Here is a 14322-nt window from a genome sequence, read left to right on the forward strand (position 1 = left end):
GTTTGCTGCATATAATATTCCAGGACTGTCACTTGATCCTTTCTTAAAGAAACATCACTTGCACTTGTTTCTGTGTGTGGCCTGCTGGTAGAGTTTACTAATCCACACTGAAAGGGTTGTGTTGCTGTCTTCCACAACCCACCTAACTCCAGGGAAGGTTCTTTTCTAGGGACAGGCACATGTCATACGAGTGTTGTGGCAGCATTCTCCACATGTCTCCTGTTTCTAATGCCTCTTATGGCATCATGTATTTCAAATATATGGATAGATAGATAGAAAGATAGAGGTATATATATGAAGATGTTTTCTTTCCATTTGAGGAAGATATATTTATATTGCTTATTGATTTCTAAGCTTTCAGATTTACTAGTATCTTATGTGCTTGTGCATGGTGTACTCAGAAACAGTAATGTGATTATTTTGTTTTTGATGGTGTTAGGAAATCATTCCTGGTTAGCAACCTGCAGAGGCTGTAGTCCCTGCAATGCTGAGTGCTGATCTGTACATATAGTTGGTGTTTTACGTTGTGTATTGCATTTTCATGGCAAGGTTATGATGGCTGCACAGGTGGCCTCTGTGCTAAGAGACATGGGGCTGCCCCCCACCTCCAGTCTCATCCAGGGCTGAGCACAGCTGGTTCCAGCCAGCTGTAGAATAGACCCACTGTTGGCCAAAGCTGAGCCACCCAGTGTAGCAGGTGGTGCCTCTGTGATGAGGTATTTAAGAAAGGGTAAAAAATACTGCACAGCAGCTGTGAGAAAGAAGAGTGAGAAAAATGTGAGACTCTGCAGAACCCAAGGTCAGTGGAGAAGGAGAGGAGGAGGTATTTCAGGCACTGGAGCAGATATTCCCCCTGCAGCTCATGGAGCACTCTGTAGTGAAGAATTTCTCTGCAGCCCATGAAAGGACCACCCCAGAGGAGGAATCCACTCTGCAGCCTGTGCAGGACCCCAGGCCAGAGCAGGTGGATTCACCCTGAAGAAATCTGCAGCCTATGGAGAGCCCATGCAGGAGCAAGATCCTGGCAGGAGCTGTAGCCCATGGATGGCCCATGCTGGAGCAGTTTATGCTGAAGTACTGTACTGCATGGACAGAACCTGTGCTGGAGCAGGGGAAAAGTGTGCAGAGGAAGGACTGCTCAAGTCTTACAAGCTAACCACAGCCCTTATTATTCATTCCTTCTGACCACTAGGTAGAAAGGAGAGAGAAGAATTGGGAATAAAGGAATGAAGCCAAGCCAGGGGAGGTAGCTTGAGCCTTTGTTTCTCACCATCCTACTTCATTTTTAATTGGCAGTAAATTCAAATTCATCATTACAAGTCTGTTTTCCCTGTGACAGTAACGGTAAGTGATCACAGTGCCCTTAGCTCTACCCATGTAAATTTCCATCTTATTTTGTCCCCACTGTCACGCTGAGGATGGAAAGCAAGAGAGTGGCTGGGTTGGTGTCTGGCAGCCAGTCAAGATCAACCCACCAGACATTGTGAGAAAACAAGACATTTTTCAGTCTGGCAGCTTGGTAATTTGGTTGCAATCCTTTCATTGGGAAGAAAGTTTTTATTTGTAGTGTTCCATATAAAGGTATCAGTATTGTAGTTCAAATGTTTCAGCAGTAAGGAAAAACGGGAAAATAATACGTGACATAGAAGTGGACTGGTTTTTTTGGTTTGGTTTTTTTGAAATTTTGTGAGCTGAGAAGCATGGTTTTGGTACCTTTTAGTATGATCTAATGATTATATGTGAAAAAAAAAATGGCAGAAACTTGAAAATTGTTGAAATAAGGTGATTGAAAAGTCTTTCCTATATTTTAATTCACTTTCCACATGGCTCTTTCTGACATGCAGCTTGAACTAATGTATTGATGCCACCTGTTCTTCTTCTGTCCCATCATTTAACTAAAATTCCTTGCTCTATAAGACTTTATTCTAATTTTAAACAAACCACTTGGAAGCAAATAAACTTGAAGTAGTGGCACTATGTAGAAATAATGTTCTATTCTTGATGGTATGCCTGATTTCTGGTTCTTCTATATGTATTTAACAAATAAAACCCAAAGCAAAAAGCAGGGAAAGGGCATTATGGGCATTTTATAGATAGGTTTGATGTATCTTTAAGTGATACGAGTGTTAGCTCGTGTAACATTTGACTTTTGGGAGTTGTGAATTAATTCCTTCCCATTAATTTCTTATGGCTTTACATAGTTTAATATACTGATGACGTCTCAATTAATACTGTTTGCTTTAATTTACAGGTGTTATAATTTCAAGAAATGCTGTGCCATATTTGAAGAACAACACTCACAGAAACTTCTGCTGTGTGAAAATTTTTAAAACTAGAATGGCCTTGAAAAAGACACCTAAACTATTTAAGACATTTTTTCACTGGAAACTTTGGAAGTTTAGCATTATTGTATTTGTCTTTCTGGTATTTTTATTTTTATTACAAAGAGAAGTGGGTGTTCAAGATTTTAAGGATGAAGCAGGGATTGAGCCAGTTGTTGGAAAGAAAAGTCACGTGTTAGGTCTTGTGTTAAACGCTATGAACAACATCAAAGGTGCAAAGCCAAAAATGCAGATAAAAGCACCCATTAGGCAAACTAAGGTTCCTGGACAAAGACACTGCTTGCCAGGGCACTATACTCCAGTGGAACTGAAACCCTTTCTAGATCGGCCCCTTCAAGATCCTAATGCTCCTGGAGCTTCTGGCAAAGCATTTAAAACCATCAACTTAAGTTCAGAAGAACAGAAAGAAAAACAGGCTGGAGAAGAGAAACACTGTTTTAATGCATTTGCAAGTGATAGGATTTCTTTACACAGAGATCTTGGACCAGACACTCGACCTCCTGAGTAAGTTGAAATGTGTATGTCCTGATAGTTGAAAAACTTCTCAGAAATTCAGCCTGCAAAGTGATTTGAGTTCAGCAGTGGGTGATACTTTAGGAAAGTCTCCTAGCTATACATAATGATTGGCTGTACATAGTGATCCACAGTGCCAAAGCCAAGAATGTTTAGAAAAGCTCACTTCTTTCATGGTTTTGAATTCAAAGTAACCATATTTAAATAAGGTGTTCTGATTTTGCCTTTAAGGCTAAAATTTCTGAGTAACTTTCAGGAAGCCTGCTTAGTTTTACTTAGAATAAAACTAAAAATGTGGTTTCAACATTTTTCCAATTAAAACACCACCCCCCCATTTTTTTAGTATTCAGTGTTAATAAAACTACATAATTTAATTTAATAAATTAGGAATTTAGACATAATTTAATAAATTCGGATTTGTAAACTGTTGAACAAGGGAATGGAAGATCTCAGCAGCAATCTTATACTATTGAAGAATTTTTTAAATGTAGACTGCAGGACTTGGGAGAGTGGGTTTTAGTAACAATCAGTCTCTCTCAGTGTCAGATGAAATGTTGTCAGCCATCTGTGCCAGAAGTGGCTGAACTTACTGATCTGCTGCTGATACACACTGCAGCTCACCATAACCTCTCCTAGAGCATAACTGGGGAGGCTTTGCTTGTGTATTTTGTGAGGCAATGACTCCGGTTATTACCTTGGGGTGCCCTCCAGGCTCTAAAGCTGACAGGCCATAAACATTAAGTGTGCAACTTATGAATACAGAATTGTCATCTTGTCATTGGATCTAAAGTGATGTTTGGGATATGTCAGTCTTGAAAAACTATGGGCTTAAACTTGTATCCCTTGAATGGGACATGCTGCCCTAAGCCTTACATAGCACTTCTACAGAGCTTTGAAATTTGAATTAGATAGGTTATATTTTCCTTACAAACTCTGATTTTTTTTTATAAATATTCTTCTTTGTATTCTTAGGTTTCAGCAGTAATAGTGACTTTTGAGTTAGCTCAGTCAGTACCTGCTGTTTTCAATAAAATAATATTTTTTTCCTAAAGAAGGCCTGGGTGTTATATGAAATATACTCAAATGTGTGTGAGACAGAAGCAAAGCTAAATTATTCAATTCTCAGTCATGATATTAAAAAAATATTCTGCTTCAGTTGAAGTACTTACCTTTACACTCCAAAGCTAGGATAGAAAGCAGAAAAGCAGAACTATGTAATGTCCGTAATTACAAAGTTTTGTACTAGAAAGAAAAGTTTATGAGTTTGAGTAAGAAATTGTTGTCCATTTTGTTACCCCTGACACTTTCTAATTTGTAGATGTATTGAGCAAAAGTTTAAGCGCTGCCCGCCGTTGCCAACCACAAGCATTATCATCGTTTTCCATAATGAAGCGTGGTCAACTCTGCTCAGAACTGTCCACAGTGTGATGTACACATCTCCTGCCATACTGCTGAAAGAGATTATTTTGGTGGATGATGCCAGTGTAGATGGTAAGAAGTCTTCCTGCTTTTGTTTTTAATTGAAAAGGTTACCCTTGCAGATGATAAATTGGCTAAGGTCTCTTTCCCACTATTGACATTTATAACAGTACTCGAAGTGGTTTTCTTTCTTTCTTCTTTTTTTTTTAATATAAAATAGCCCTTCTCCATCATTTTTTCCATAAGGTAGTTAAATATGAAATTCCTGTGCTCTAAAAGATTTTTAAACCCACTTTCTTTTTTTTCCAATTCTGATTTACCTGCATAACTGCTTTCATGACAAGTAGCTTTGTAATTTTTGTTTCAAACCAATTGCAATTTGTAGAACAAAGTATCCAAGTATAAATTGGCCCAGACTTGTAGAAATTTGCATTTTATCACCGTGGTTGTCTTTAGGCAAATAAAATTCATTAATATGAAGGCCAGTGTCTTTATTAGAAAGCAAAATTATTTAATGGCAACATAATCTTCAACAGTCAAGCTGAGTCTCAAAAATAATTATATAAATTCTTAGTGTATACACAAATGCAAGTTTTGTATACTTAGCTGTAGATAAACGTGTTTATACATACTTCTACTAATGTATTTGCACGTTTTTGCAAGTCTGTATTGAGTATATTGAAACACTTGGATGTGAAGCGTGTTCAGTAGTACAGGATAATACTTAGAATGGGCAGAATAAAAAAGATGATGTGGGATGTTTCATGAGAGACATGGGTTTCTTTCTCCAAATCTGAACATTTAAATAGTTTTCTATATGGCTTCTGTTGCTGTTGTAAATACTGTAGCCTTTGAAACCTGTGTAAATGTGCCATCATTAAGGAAAGAATTTGCATGTGCTGCAGATAATGTAAGGGTGAGATCCATTTACTATGAAACTGGAATTGGTATTCAGATGGTTGACACTGCAGCAGAGATGTACTAGCACGTCCTTTCTTGTTCAGAATTATTTTAATGTTCCATCTCCTGTTCTCTGCTGGTTACCTCTTCCTACACCCCTACCCCCAAAATATACTCAGCCCCTAAAAGTAACTTTCAGGAGATAGGAATTTTTATGGCTTTGGTGTTGAGATAATTTCTGGGGTAAGTGTGAGTTGTTTATCTTGTTCACTTAATAGTGTAACATTTTGGGCAGTGTTATGTGTATACACTGAATATCCTGACACTGATTTCTCTTTCTAGAGTACCTGCATGATAAACTAGATGAATATGTGAAACAGTTTCAAATAGTTAAAGTAGTCCGTCAGAAGGAAAGAAAAGGTCTGATCACTGCACGGTTGTTGGGAGCTTCAGTAGCAACAGGAGAGACCCTTACCTTCCTGGATGCTCATTGTAAGTGTAACCTGTAAATATGCCAGGTCAGGCTTATAATGCTGTTGTCTTTAATTTATTGTTGCAGACGTTTTATTGATTATAAATGTTAGCAATATATATCATCTTTCCTATTGCTATTTCATATTATTGAAAGTATAATTAGCAATGCTATTTAAAAATAGTCCATATTGGCTTGCTGGACATGTTAAAATATACCCTGTGTAGTACTTTCTAGCCAAGCAAAAATTCAGTGTTCCCATTTTCTCCACAGGTGAATGCTTTTATGGCTGGTTAGAGCCGTTATTGGCAAGAATTGCTGAGAATCCTGTTGCTGTTGTAAGCCCTGACATTGCTTCTATTGATCTCAATACCTTTGAATTCAGTAAACCATCTCCTTATGGGCATAGCCACAACAGAGGAAATTTTGATTGGAGTTTGTCATTTGGATGGGAGTCTCTTCCTAAACATGAGAATAAAAGAAGAAAGGATGAAACCTATCCAATTAGGTAAATTTAATTTGAATACTGTTTTAGTCCTTCTGTCTTCAGAGAGTTTATCTTGTGAACAATAGTTTGTAAATAAATTAGTTCTTCTGATGAGTATAATCAGACATATTAGCATCTTAGATGTTTTTTGTAATACTTTCTTTGTGAACCACATTTTAAAGCATTCATAAAAATATAGCCTCATCAAGATAGTAATTGCTCTGCATTACTTCTACATACAGTGCAAATTACCTGTATTCCTAGGGGGGAGGTGCAGAAGAGGATTATACACAGTTATTTTCAGAGACAGTACAGTGATTCTGTCTCCTCATTCACTTTACTGGACAGAATGACAAAAAGGGTCAGAGCACCCAAATACCAGGCTGATACAGTAGTGATTTGATGATAATTGTACCTGCTTTGTCCACAGACAGCTTACTGGTCTGTAGGAGTTGTACTTTTGCTCGATTTCCTCTGTACAGAGAAAATTTGTTTGTTTTCCTGATGCTTTCTTTTATGCCAGCAGGTTTTAGCCTGAACAAGTTCTTAATAAATGGCAATAAGATGTCAAATGAGACTCTGTGTGAACATACTTAAGTGCTAGAAGTATTATCTATGCCAGGAATGTGCGTCACTGTAGTGAAATACTAACAAGTGCATGGAAAATTCCTAGAACAGTTGCACCATGATTTTACATCTATATTTAAAAAACCATTCTGTCTTTCTCAGTAAAATTTTGTTTTTGCAGAACACCTACTTTTGCTGGAGGTCTCTTTTCAATATCAAAAGACTACTTTGAACACATTGGAAGCTATGATGAAGAAATGGAAATATGGGGAGGTGAAAATATAGAAATGTCTTTCAGAGTAAGTTTAGCTCTGTAATTAGCAATTGCCTCTATGCTGACAGTGTACAGGGGATTTGAGAATAAATTAGTATTAGATATTGACTCCTCTGCTCAATCAGCCAACTAGGACAAGGAAAATTGAATTACTAATTACCTATTAAATAAAATGCAAACATGCTCACTAAGCTGCTTTTAATTTTTTTTAAATGCTTTTAGGGTTGCTATCTGAAATGTGTGTTTTCAGAGCTTATATGATTAGGAAATTCACTGATGGTATGCCTGATATACGTACTCTTGCTAGTAGTTTGATGTGTTCTGGCAAACAATAGTATTACTGAATTTTTTTCCACTCCCTGAATTCAAATTGCGGCGTACTTACACACTAAATGTTATTATTAGGTATGGCAATGTGGTGGACAGTTGGAGATCATGCCTTGCTCTGTTGTTGGCCATGTCTTTCGCAGCAAGAGTCCCCATACTTTCCCAAAAGGTACTCAGGTGATCACACGCAACCAAGTTCGCCTTGCAGAAGTGTGGATGGATGAATATAAAGAAATATTTTACCGAAGAAACACAGAGGCAGCAAAAATTGTGAAACAAGTAGGTGGTGGTGGTGGTATTAGAAATCACACTTGCTGCGGTGAAAGTTTTGGTGAGCAAAAGTTATTTATTGACAAAGTATGTAAGGATTCTAGATATTTTAATGAAAAGACTGTTTAGTTTGCTTAATGCTGCAGCCCCAACAAACATGAAAAAACCTAAAGCGTTTGGGTGATGAATGTTGATTTTGTATGATGAGGTTTTTTTATTAGTGTTTTTCCTCATACATTCTCCTGGGTTGTTTGCATTGTGCAGGTACAGGAACTACCAGAAGAACACGAGAAAAACTAATGGGTGTAGACAATGTAAACTAATTTATTTTCTGGAGTGAAAAAAATGTCTTGTTAGTTTCAAGTTGCTTAGTATTCTTACTGAAAAAGCAGGTTTTGTGGTTCTTTAGCAGCAGAATAAAAGTTACTTGATGATGGACAACCATCCTGTCTCTATCTGCTTAAAAAGTCAGTTATTTTCAAGTAAATAAATATTTGGGGTTGAGGTTGGGTGTTGGGTTATTTATTTTGTAAGTTTTCTGCCCAGCTAGAATCTAGTTTTCTTTTGGAAGTTGTTTTTCCCCCTTCACTTGATAGATTTTTATGACTGTTGTATCACTGAAAGCGTTACATTTCCTAGGCATGTCCAGCAGCTAAACAACTGAATTTTGTTTGGGAGATTCTACATTGTACTGGATATTATGCTAATTATTTTATTAATCCAGTTTGTTGTTTCAACTTACACTTTTAGTGAGATCAGATGGCTTTATGGCTGTAATCAATATGTTCTTACTTGCACTTTCCCACTTCATGGCACTGTTAAAACTTTCTTGGGACTAAAGATACTTCTATGATAAAACTTTCTTGGGACTAAAGATACTTCTATGTTTTCCATCCTGCAATGTATTTTTCTTGCAAGTGCTTTGAAATACTGCAGGCAGGATGTCAGTGGTGTTATGACACTGAAAGACAGCCGTAACTATAGTAGTACAGCATTAACAAGAAAAAAATCCACAAATGAAGCTTAAAACTTGCCTAGTACTACACAGAATATCATAGCTTTATATGTGCAAAATGAATGTTAATATACTTATATTCCATCCTTCTTTACCTCCTTTCCTCTAACAGAAAACATTTGGAGACATATCAAAAAGACTTGCTTTAAGGCAGCGCCTGCAGTGTAAAAATTTTACCTGGTACCTCACTAATGTTTATCCAGAAGCATATGTGCCAGACCTGAATCCTTTGTTTTCTGGATATGTAAGTTTAATTTTAATTATTTCCTATATTACTCATAGTCCAGGAAGTTTGCTAATCTCTCGTACTACTTTAGCCACAGCTTTTAGACTTTAGCTATCTCAACTGCTCTAGGATTTTCTGTCACTACTCTGGACAAAGAATCTCTTCTGCATCCCTTTTATAGCTTTGTCAATAGCTGTGCCATTTTCATTTTTCATTTATGTCAAAAGTCATTTTCCCTGCCAAATAACTTTAGACATTGCATTGCTATAACAAAGTAATAGCTCTTAGCTTGAGGTAAACATGAATTTTTAGCATGTATTTACAAATAAAACTTTCTCTTCCTCCTGTTTTAAATATTTCATGTGTATCTGTTCAACCTGTGATTTGAATCACAGTAACATTGTACAGAGCAGGCTAATAAATAACTCCATGTGTGACGGTAGTTACTAAGCTTTTAGTTAGAAAAGATTACCTGAGGAAATAGGATTTTTAGATTTGAGTATAGCAGAAAGTAAAAACGAACAAACAGCTGTAATTGTTGTTAAACTAAAGGTGACTTTTGTCTCTGACTGAGACAGTTTGAGTTTCTGTCATTCCGCTGAGCTTTTTTGTCCTGACAAAACCCTTTCTTTAGTTAAAAAATATAGGTAACCGCATGTGTCTGGATGTTGGTGAAAATAACCATGGTGGCAAACCACTGATTATGTATTCTTGTCATGGACTTGGAGGAAACCAGGTAAAATATTTAATACCTGATTTTTATTCTTTCATCTGTTGCAGCTTTTCTGTATAAAAACTTTAAATTAATTTTAGAGAAATTGACTAATTTTTAATATGCAATTTCTCTCTCCTTATCTCTTTTTTCCTTTATTTTCTTTAACAGCTAATTCCTATATATATTTAAAGAAAAATTCCATACCACTCTTCATGTCATGTCCTGTTTCTAATGTTTTAACTTCAATATACAAATTCAGATTTCAAACACACTTGCACTGCTTCACTTGCCTTCTCTTTTCTGTGCAAAACCTTTTCATGCCACCCTTACTCCTGTCTTATAAGTGTTGTCTTCTTAATTCTTCCTTTCCTTATGCTTCCTCCTATTGCTTCTTTCTCTGTCACCAGGACTCGCAGTGTCAAGGAAGATGTTGGTTGGAATCCAGCCACTGGGAGACCAAGTGTCCAGGCCTGAGCCACCTTCCCTATCACGCTTGCAGCCTCACAGTGTGAGGTCCAAGTGGCCTATCCTGTGCTGGCTAATGCAAGTGAATAATATGATTCCATTTGTTCAAGAGGAGCTCTCTTGGGTCCATGGCTCTTGGAGGCAGCCATGCTGCTCTGTTCCTTCTACAATATGACTTGCCATAGATGTCAGATATTGAATCGTTCCATCATTACTGTAATACTAACAAAAAGAACATCTCCGTCCCTGCCCAGAAATGCACACTTCTCTGTTGCTTTTAAAAGTGATCCTTAATAATGAAAGGTCAGCAAAGGTCTAAAATTTTTTATTAAAATATAATTGTTATCTTATGGGAGGGAGTGTGTTAATAATTTTTTTTTCAATCTTAAAAGACATCCATTGAGGGCACTGTGAAAATTGAGCCACATAATCCTAGTCAGGTGATACCTTCTTACTAATCATTTTTTGTGAGACATAGCATGCTGTCTAGATTAAGAACTACCCTATTATGTTAGCTTCTTACAGGATTGAATTTGGGGTTTTATTTGATTGTGGATTAATACTATTAGCCTTTTCACATTGTCACAGTCATTAATTTGGGAACACTGTAGAAAGACATTGTATTAAGAGATCTGCTGTATGTTTCTATTGTTCTCTTAAGTTATCTTGGGCTATACTAAAATTCTATTCTTTCAAGTGTTATGTTTTTTGTTTTCCCTCCTGCTACAAAATAACAGTCTGAATCCCTTTAAATGCCAGCCTTCAGAGAACTGATTTTGCTGATAATGCTTAAGACATGCATATTTGCTTACTTGACCCTTCTCATTACAATGCTCTGTTTTCAGTTTCCTTTATTCTTTACCAGACTTTCAGCAGTGTAGGCTGATTATTTCCCATGCTGTCATCTTCATCCATATATTTGAAATGGGAATATAAAAGAGAACCTAGTTTTCAGAATTGTACATCAGTTGTATATTATTCTTCCTTGATAGAGTACTGGAGGCTGGAAACATGCCCATCTCAGTATCCAAAATTAATTAAGTTCTAAACATAGCTTTCAAGTCATTATTTTCAGAGCTTGCAGAGATGTTGAAGTTCCAAAAATAAAAGGACAGATGAAGTCAGATTACCAGATAAAGAGTAAATTACTATGTCTGAGAGCTAAATGACTAAACAGGTCACTCCTTCACTACCTGTTTTGAGGACTAATGTTGGTCCTAGAGTCTGCTTGTTCCTCAGTGCTGTTCCCATGGTTTCCAGGGTAGTGAGGAGATGATTGCTGACCACTGGAAAATGGAAAGCCAAGGGGGGTAACTGAGCCTGGCCTTAATATTCAAAGGAAAAATATGATGAAGGTGGCTGACATCCAGAGGCAAGAAACAGTAGCAGTGAGATGTAATGTTGGGGACTCTGCTGGTAAATGTGGGGAAAAAAGGAAGAGACCTGATGTTAAGTTAGGGCTGAAGGGGTAAAAGGACAGCTCTGTCTGTAACTTTTAGAAGTAAATCCCTGTTAGGATCAGAATTATAGCTGAACCTTAGGAGTACTCTGTTGTCAGGAAATCATGGTAAAATGAGCTCACAAAATACATGCTTATAATTTTCTAATGGTTACCTCACAAGAGGCTATAACAGCATCCTACTGTTCACATTTATTGTTTAGATCAAGCAGCAAAAGTTGGCATACAGCAATCAGCATTGTTTCATGTGACAACTTTTCTTTTTGGTTGCTCTAAGAAAAACGAAAATCTAGCAACAGAAGTGAATACAGATTTTTAGTTAAAAAATGCCAAAATTTAAGTTATCTTAAACTATATCTACTCTTCAGTTTGTCTCTGAATTATATATGGTCTGTGTGGGAGTGAGATTTTACATCATAGTACACATGCAGCAAATGTTATTTCCTATTTACACATACAAGTATAAATTTGTATTGGATTACTACTAAAAACTGCTTTTAGTTTTGTAAACACTTTTGAAGTGTCTGTGCTAAAAATCAGAGGAATTATTCTGTAGTCTCAAATTTTTGAATAAGGAAAGAAATTTATTACTTTCTGTATGGGACTTTGAAAGGCTTAATTTAGTTTAATACTTTTCTTTGTGTTTGTTTACCAAAATTTTCTTTTAAAATTATTTTAATAGTACTTTGAATATTCTGCACACCACGAAATTCGCCATAACATTCAGAAGGAGCTTTGTCTGCATGCTTCCAAGGGACCTGTGCAGCTTCGTGAGTGCACTTACAAAGGCCAGAAAACCTTTGCTGTTGGGGAGGAGCAGTGGCTGCACCAGAAGGTACATATCCTGTGCAGTGAGATGGCATTTTTATTAGTTAATTTTGGATTTTCAATAAAAGCAAAAATGCCAACAAGCAAAAACTCTGAAGCCAAAAAAATGTAAGTTTAGTTTTGGCAGGAAAGTGGACATAATTTCAGCTTTTCAGTTGCAGATCAAAACTTCATGTCACTAGTAGGAATGTCACTTAAAAAAACAATTGATATCCTTTTAATGTGTTTGTCTAGACATCTAGACATCCACCTGGAAGTCAATTCAGATGCTTTGTATATTTTGTACATCTGTATATTCAGATGTTTTTAAAATATTCAGATGTTTTAAAAATATTTTACAAAGTTTTCCTAACAAAGCAAGTTGGCACTTACATACTACCTGTGTATTTTCTAGCCCCCTCTACAACACCTGTATGAGCTTACTCTTTAGCACCCAGCTTGGGGGAAGAACTGTGGGGGGAACTAGCATGTTCATTGTTTGTTCACTTTTCTTCCTTTTTTTCCTCACTTAGGATCAAACTCTGTACAATGAAGCACTACATATGTGCCTTACAGGAAATGGAGAGCATCCGAGTTTGGCATCCTGTAATCCATTAGACCCCTTCCAGAAGTGGATCTTTGGCCAGAACGATTAATATTTGATATTATTGGCCACAAGCATTTTATTAAAAGAAAAGAACCATTCTGAACTGTGATGATATGCATATACTGGATTTTTTCGTGATAGTTTAAATGCAAAATGTTTAAACAGTTTCTTTTCCCTCTTAAGTTGGATATAAAATGCATCATAAGAGATTCCCTGGGAGTCTGGTATACCAAAGATCATTGGGATCCTGGTTGTATTTTGTTTACAATATTTCTATGATAAGACTTTATATGTTGACCACTGATTTATGGCTCCTATTAGGTCTCTTATCTTAGGGGCCATATGTGGGGGTTTTTTTTTGACATACTGTAAGTACTTCTGAAGAAGACTAATTTTCTCTGTAGTGTCGTGAGAAATTATTGTTTGCTGTCTAAAACCCAATACACTTTATATGTATGTTTTTATGCTCAAATGGCTGACTTTATTTTTTTTATAATTTACCTTACTCAGTGAAACTTTCTCAATATTTTTTTTTAGTCTCTTCACTTAAAAAATTAGATCATCAGGTCAAAGCCAAATAGGATACCACATTGTGCTCAGCTTCTAGGAAGTCAGTTGTTTTTTAGAAGAAAAAAGTAATTTCACTGAAATATGTATTTATGATTATTTTAATGGAAAATCTGCTTATTTTGATACTAATCTTTTGTTTAGCCAAAACTTCTTGTATAATTTTTTTTATTTTTCATGCACTTACAAATTTATTATAAAGTTTTATTGTAGTAGGCTCTTGAGCTGCTTAACATTCACACATTTTTTCAGTATTCTGTTCATTATTGCTTTGAAATTACATGTTATCTAGTAAACTTCTGCTCCTACCTTCTAGTGTTTTATGCAATATTTACCTCAGAGGTTTCTAATGTTATCCATATGCAATTTCTTGTGCCAACACTTGCATATTATTTTTTTTCTTGTTTCTGTTTCCTGTTACAAAGGACTGATCTCAGATTTATCTGTATGAATGACACCTTGGCCTTCCTAACTATTCTGCTAATAGATAATATAGCAAATAGAAATTCTGTATCATAGAAAATAATATAGCATCATCAAATATATAATCAATTTTTTAAAATTTATAAAGTGAAGACAAAAGTATTTGGCTGCATGATCAAATATAAAACAGAATAGATTTGAAGGAGTGGGTATTAAAGGCTTAATAGGACAAGAATACACTAATAATAAATCTGTTCTTTTGTCCTACTAAGTAAGTAATATCATTACAGATAAATGCTAACTTAAGTCTAGTGGGTGAATTGATGATGATGTGGGATTTTTTTACTTCTGTGGTGGGGAGGGAGCCTGTTCATGATTTAATGGTACCTAATGAGTTCAGTTTCCGAATAAAAGCACAAAAAATTATTTTCAGTACTTATAAGTCATCTAAAACACAAAAAAGTGTA

At 36.0% G+C, this 14322-nt stretch overlaps 1 protein-coding gene across 3 annotated transcripts; it reads left to right on the plus strand.

Moving 5' to 3' along the window:
• Positions 1–2337: 2337 nt before the first annotated feature.
• GALNT3 (polypeptide N-acetylgalactosaminyltransferase 3) lies at positions 2338–14060 on the plus strand. Of its 3 annotated transcripts, none has more exons than XR_008508495.1 (10): positions 2338–2846; positions 4174–4346; positions 5517–5666; positions 5920–6154; positions 6882–6999; positions 7380–7580; positions 8699–8830; positions 9447–9548; positions 9935–10295; positions 12134–12206. XR_008508495.1 is itself a non-coding variant. In XM_036386444.2 (10 exons), exons 1-10 carry the CDS (start codon positions 2338–2340, stop codon positions 12912–12914), a joined length of 1896 nt encoding a protein of 631 aa, XP_036242337.1. In that variant the 3' UTR covers positions 12915–14060. The 3 variants fall into 3 exon arrangements, 2 of the variants coding, with proteins under 2 accessions (XP_036242337.1, XP_054371479.1); XM_036386444.2 differs by lacking the exon at positions 9935–10295 and adding an exon at positions 12792–14060 and having other exon boundaries at positions 12134–12286; XM_054515504.1 differs by lacking the exon at positions 12134–12206 and having other exon boundaries at positions 9935–10658.
• The last annotated feature ends 262 nt before the right edge of the window (positions 14061–14322 follow it).

This window comes from Molothrus ater, chromosome 7, assembly GCF_012460135.2.
Source record: "Molothrus ater isolate BHLD 08-10-18 breed brown headed cowbird chromosome 7, BPBGC_Mater_1.1, whole genome shotgun sequence".
Taxonomy (NCBI): Eukaryota; Metazoa; Chordata; class Aves; order Passeriformes; family Icteridae; genus Molothrus; species Molothrus ater.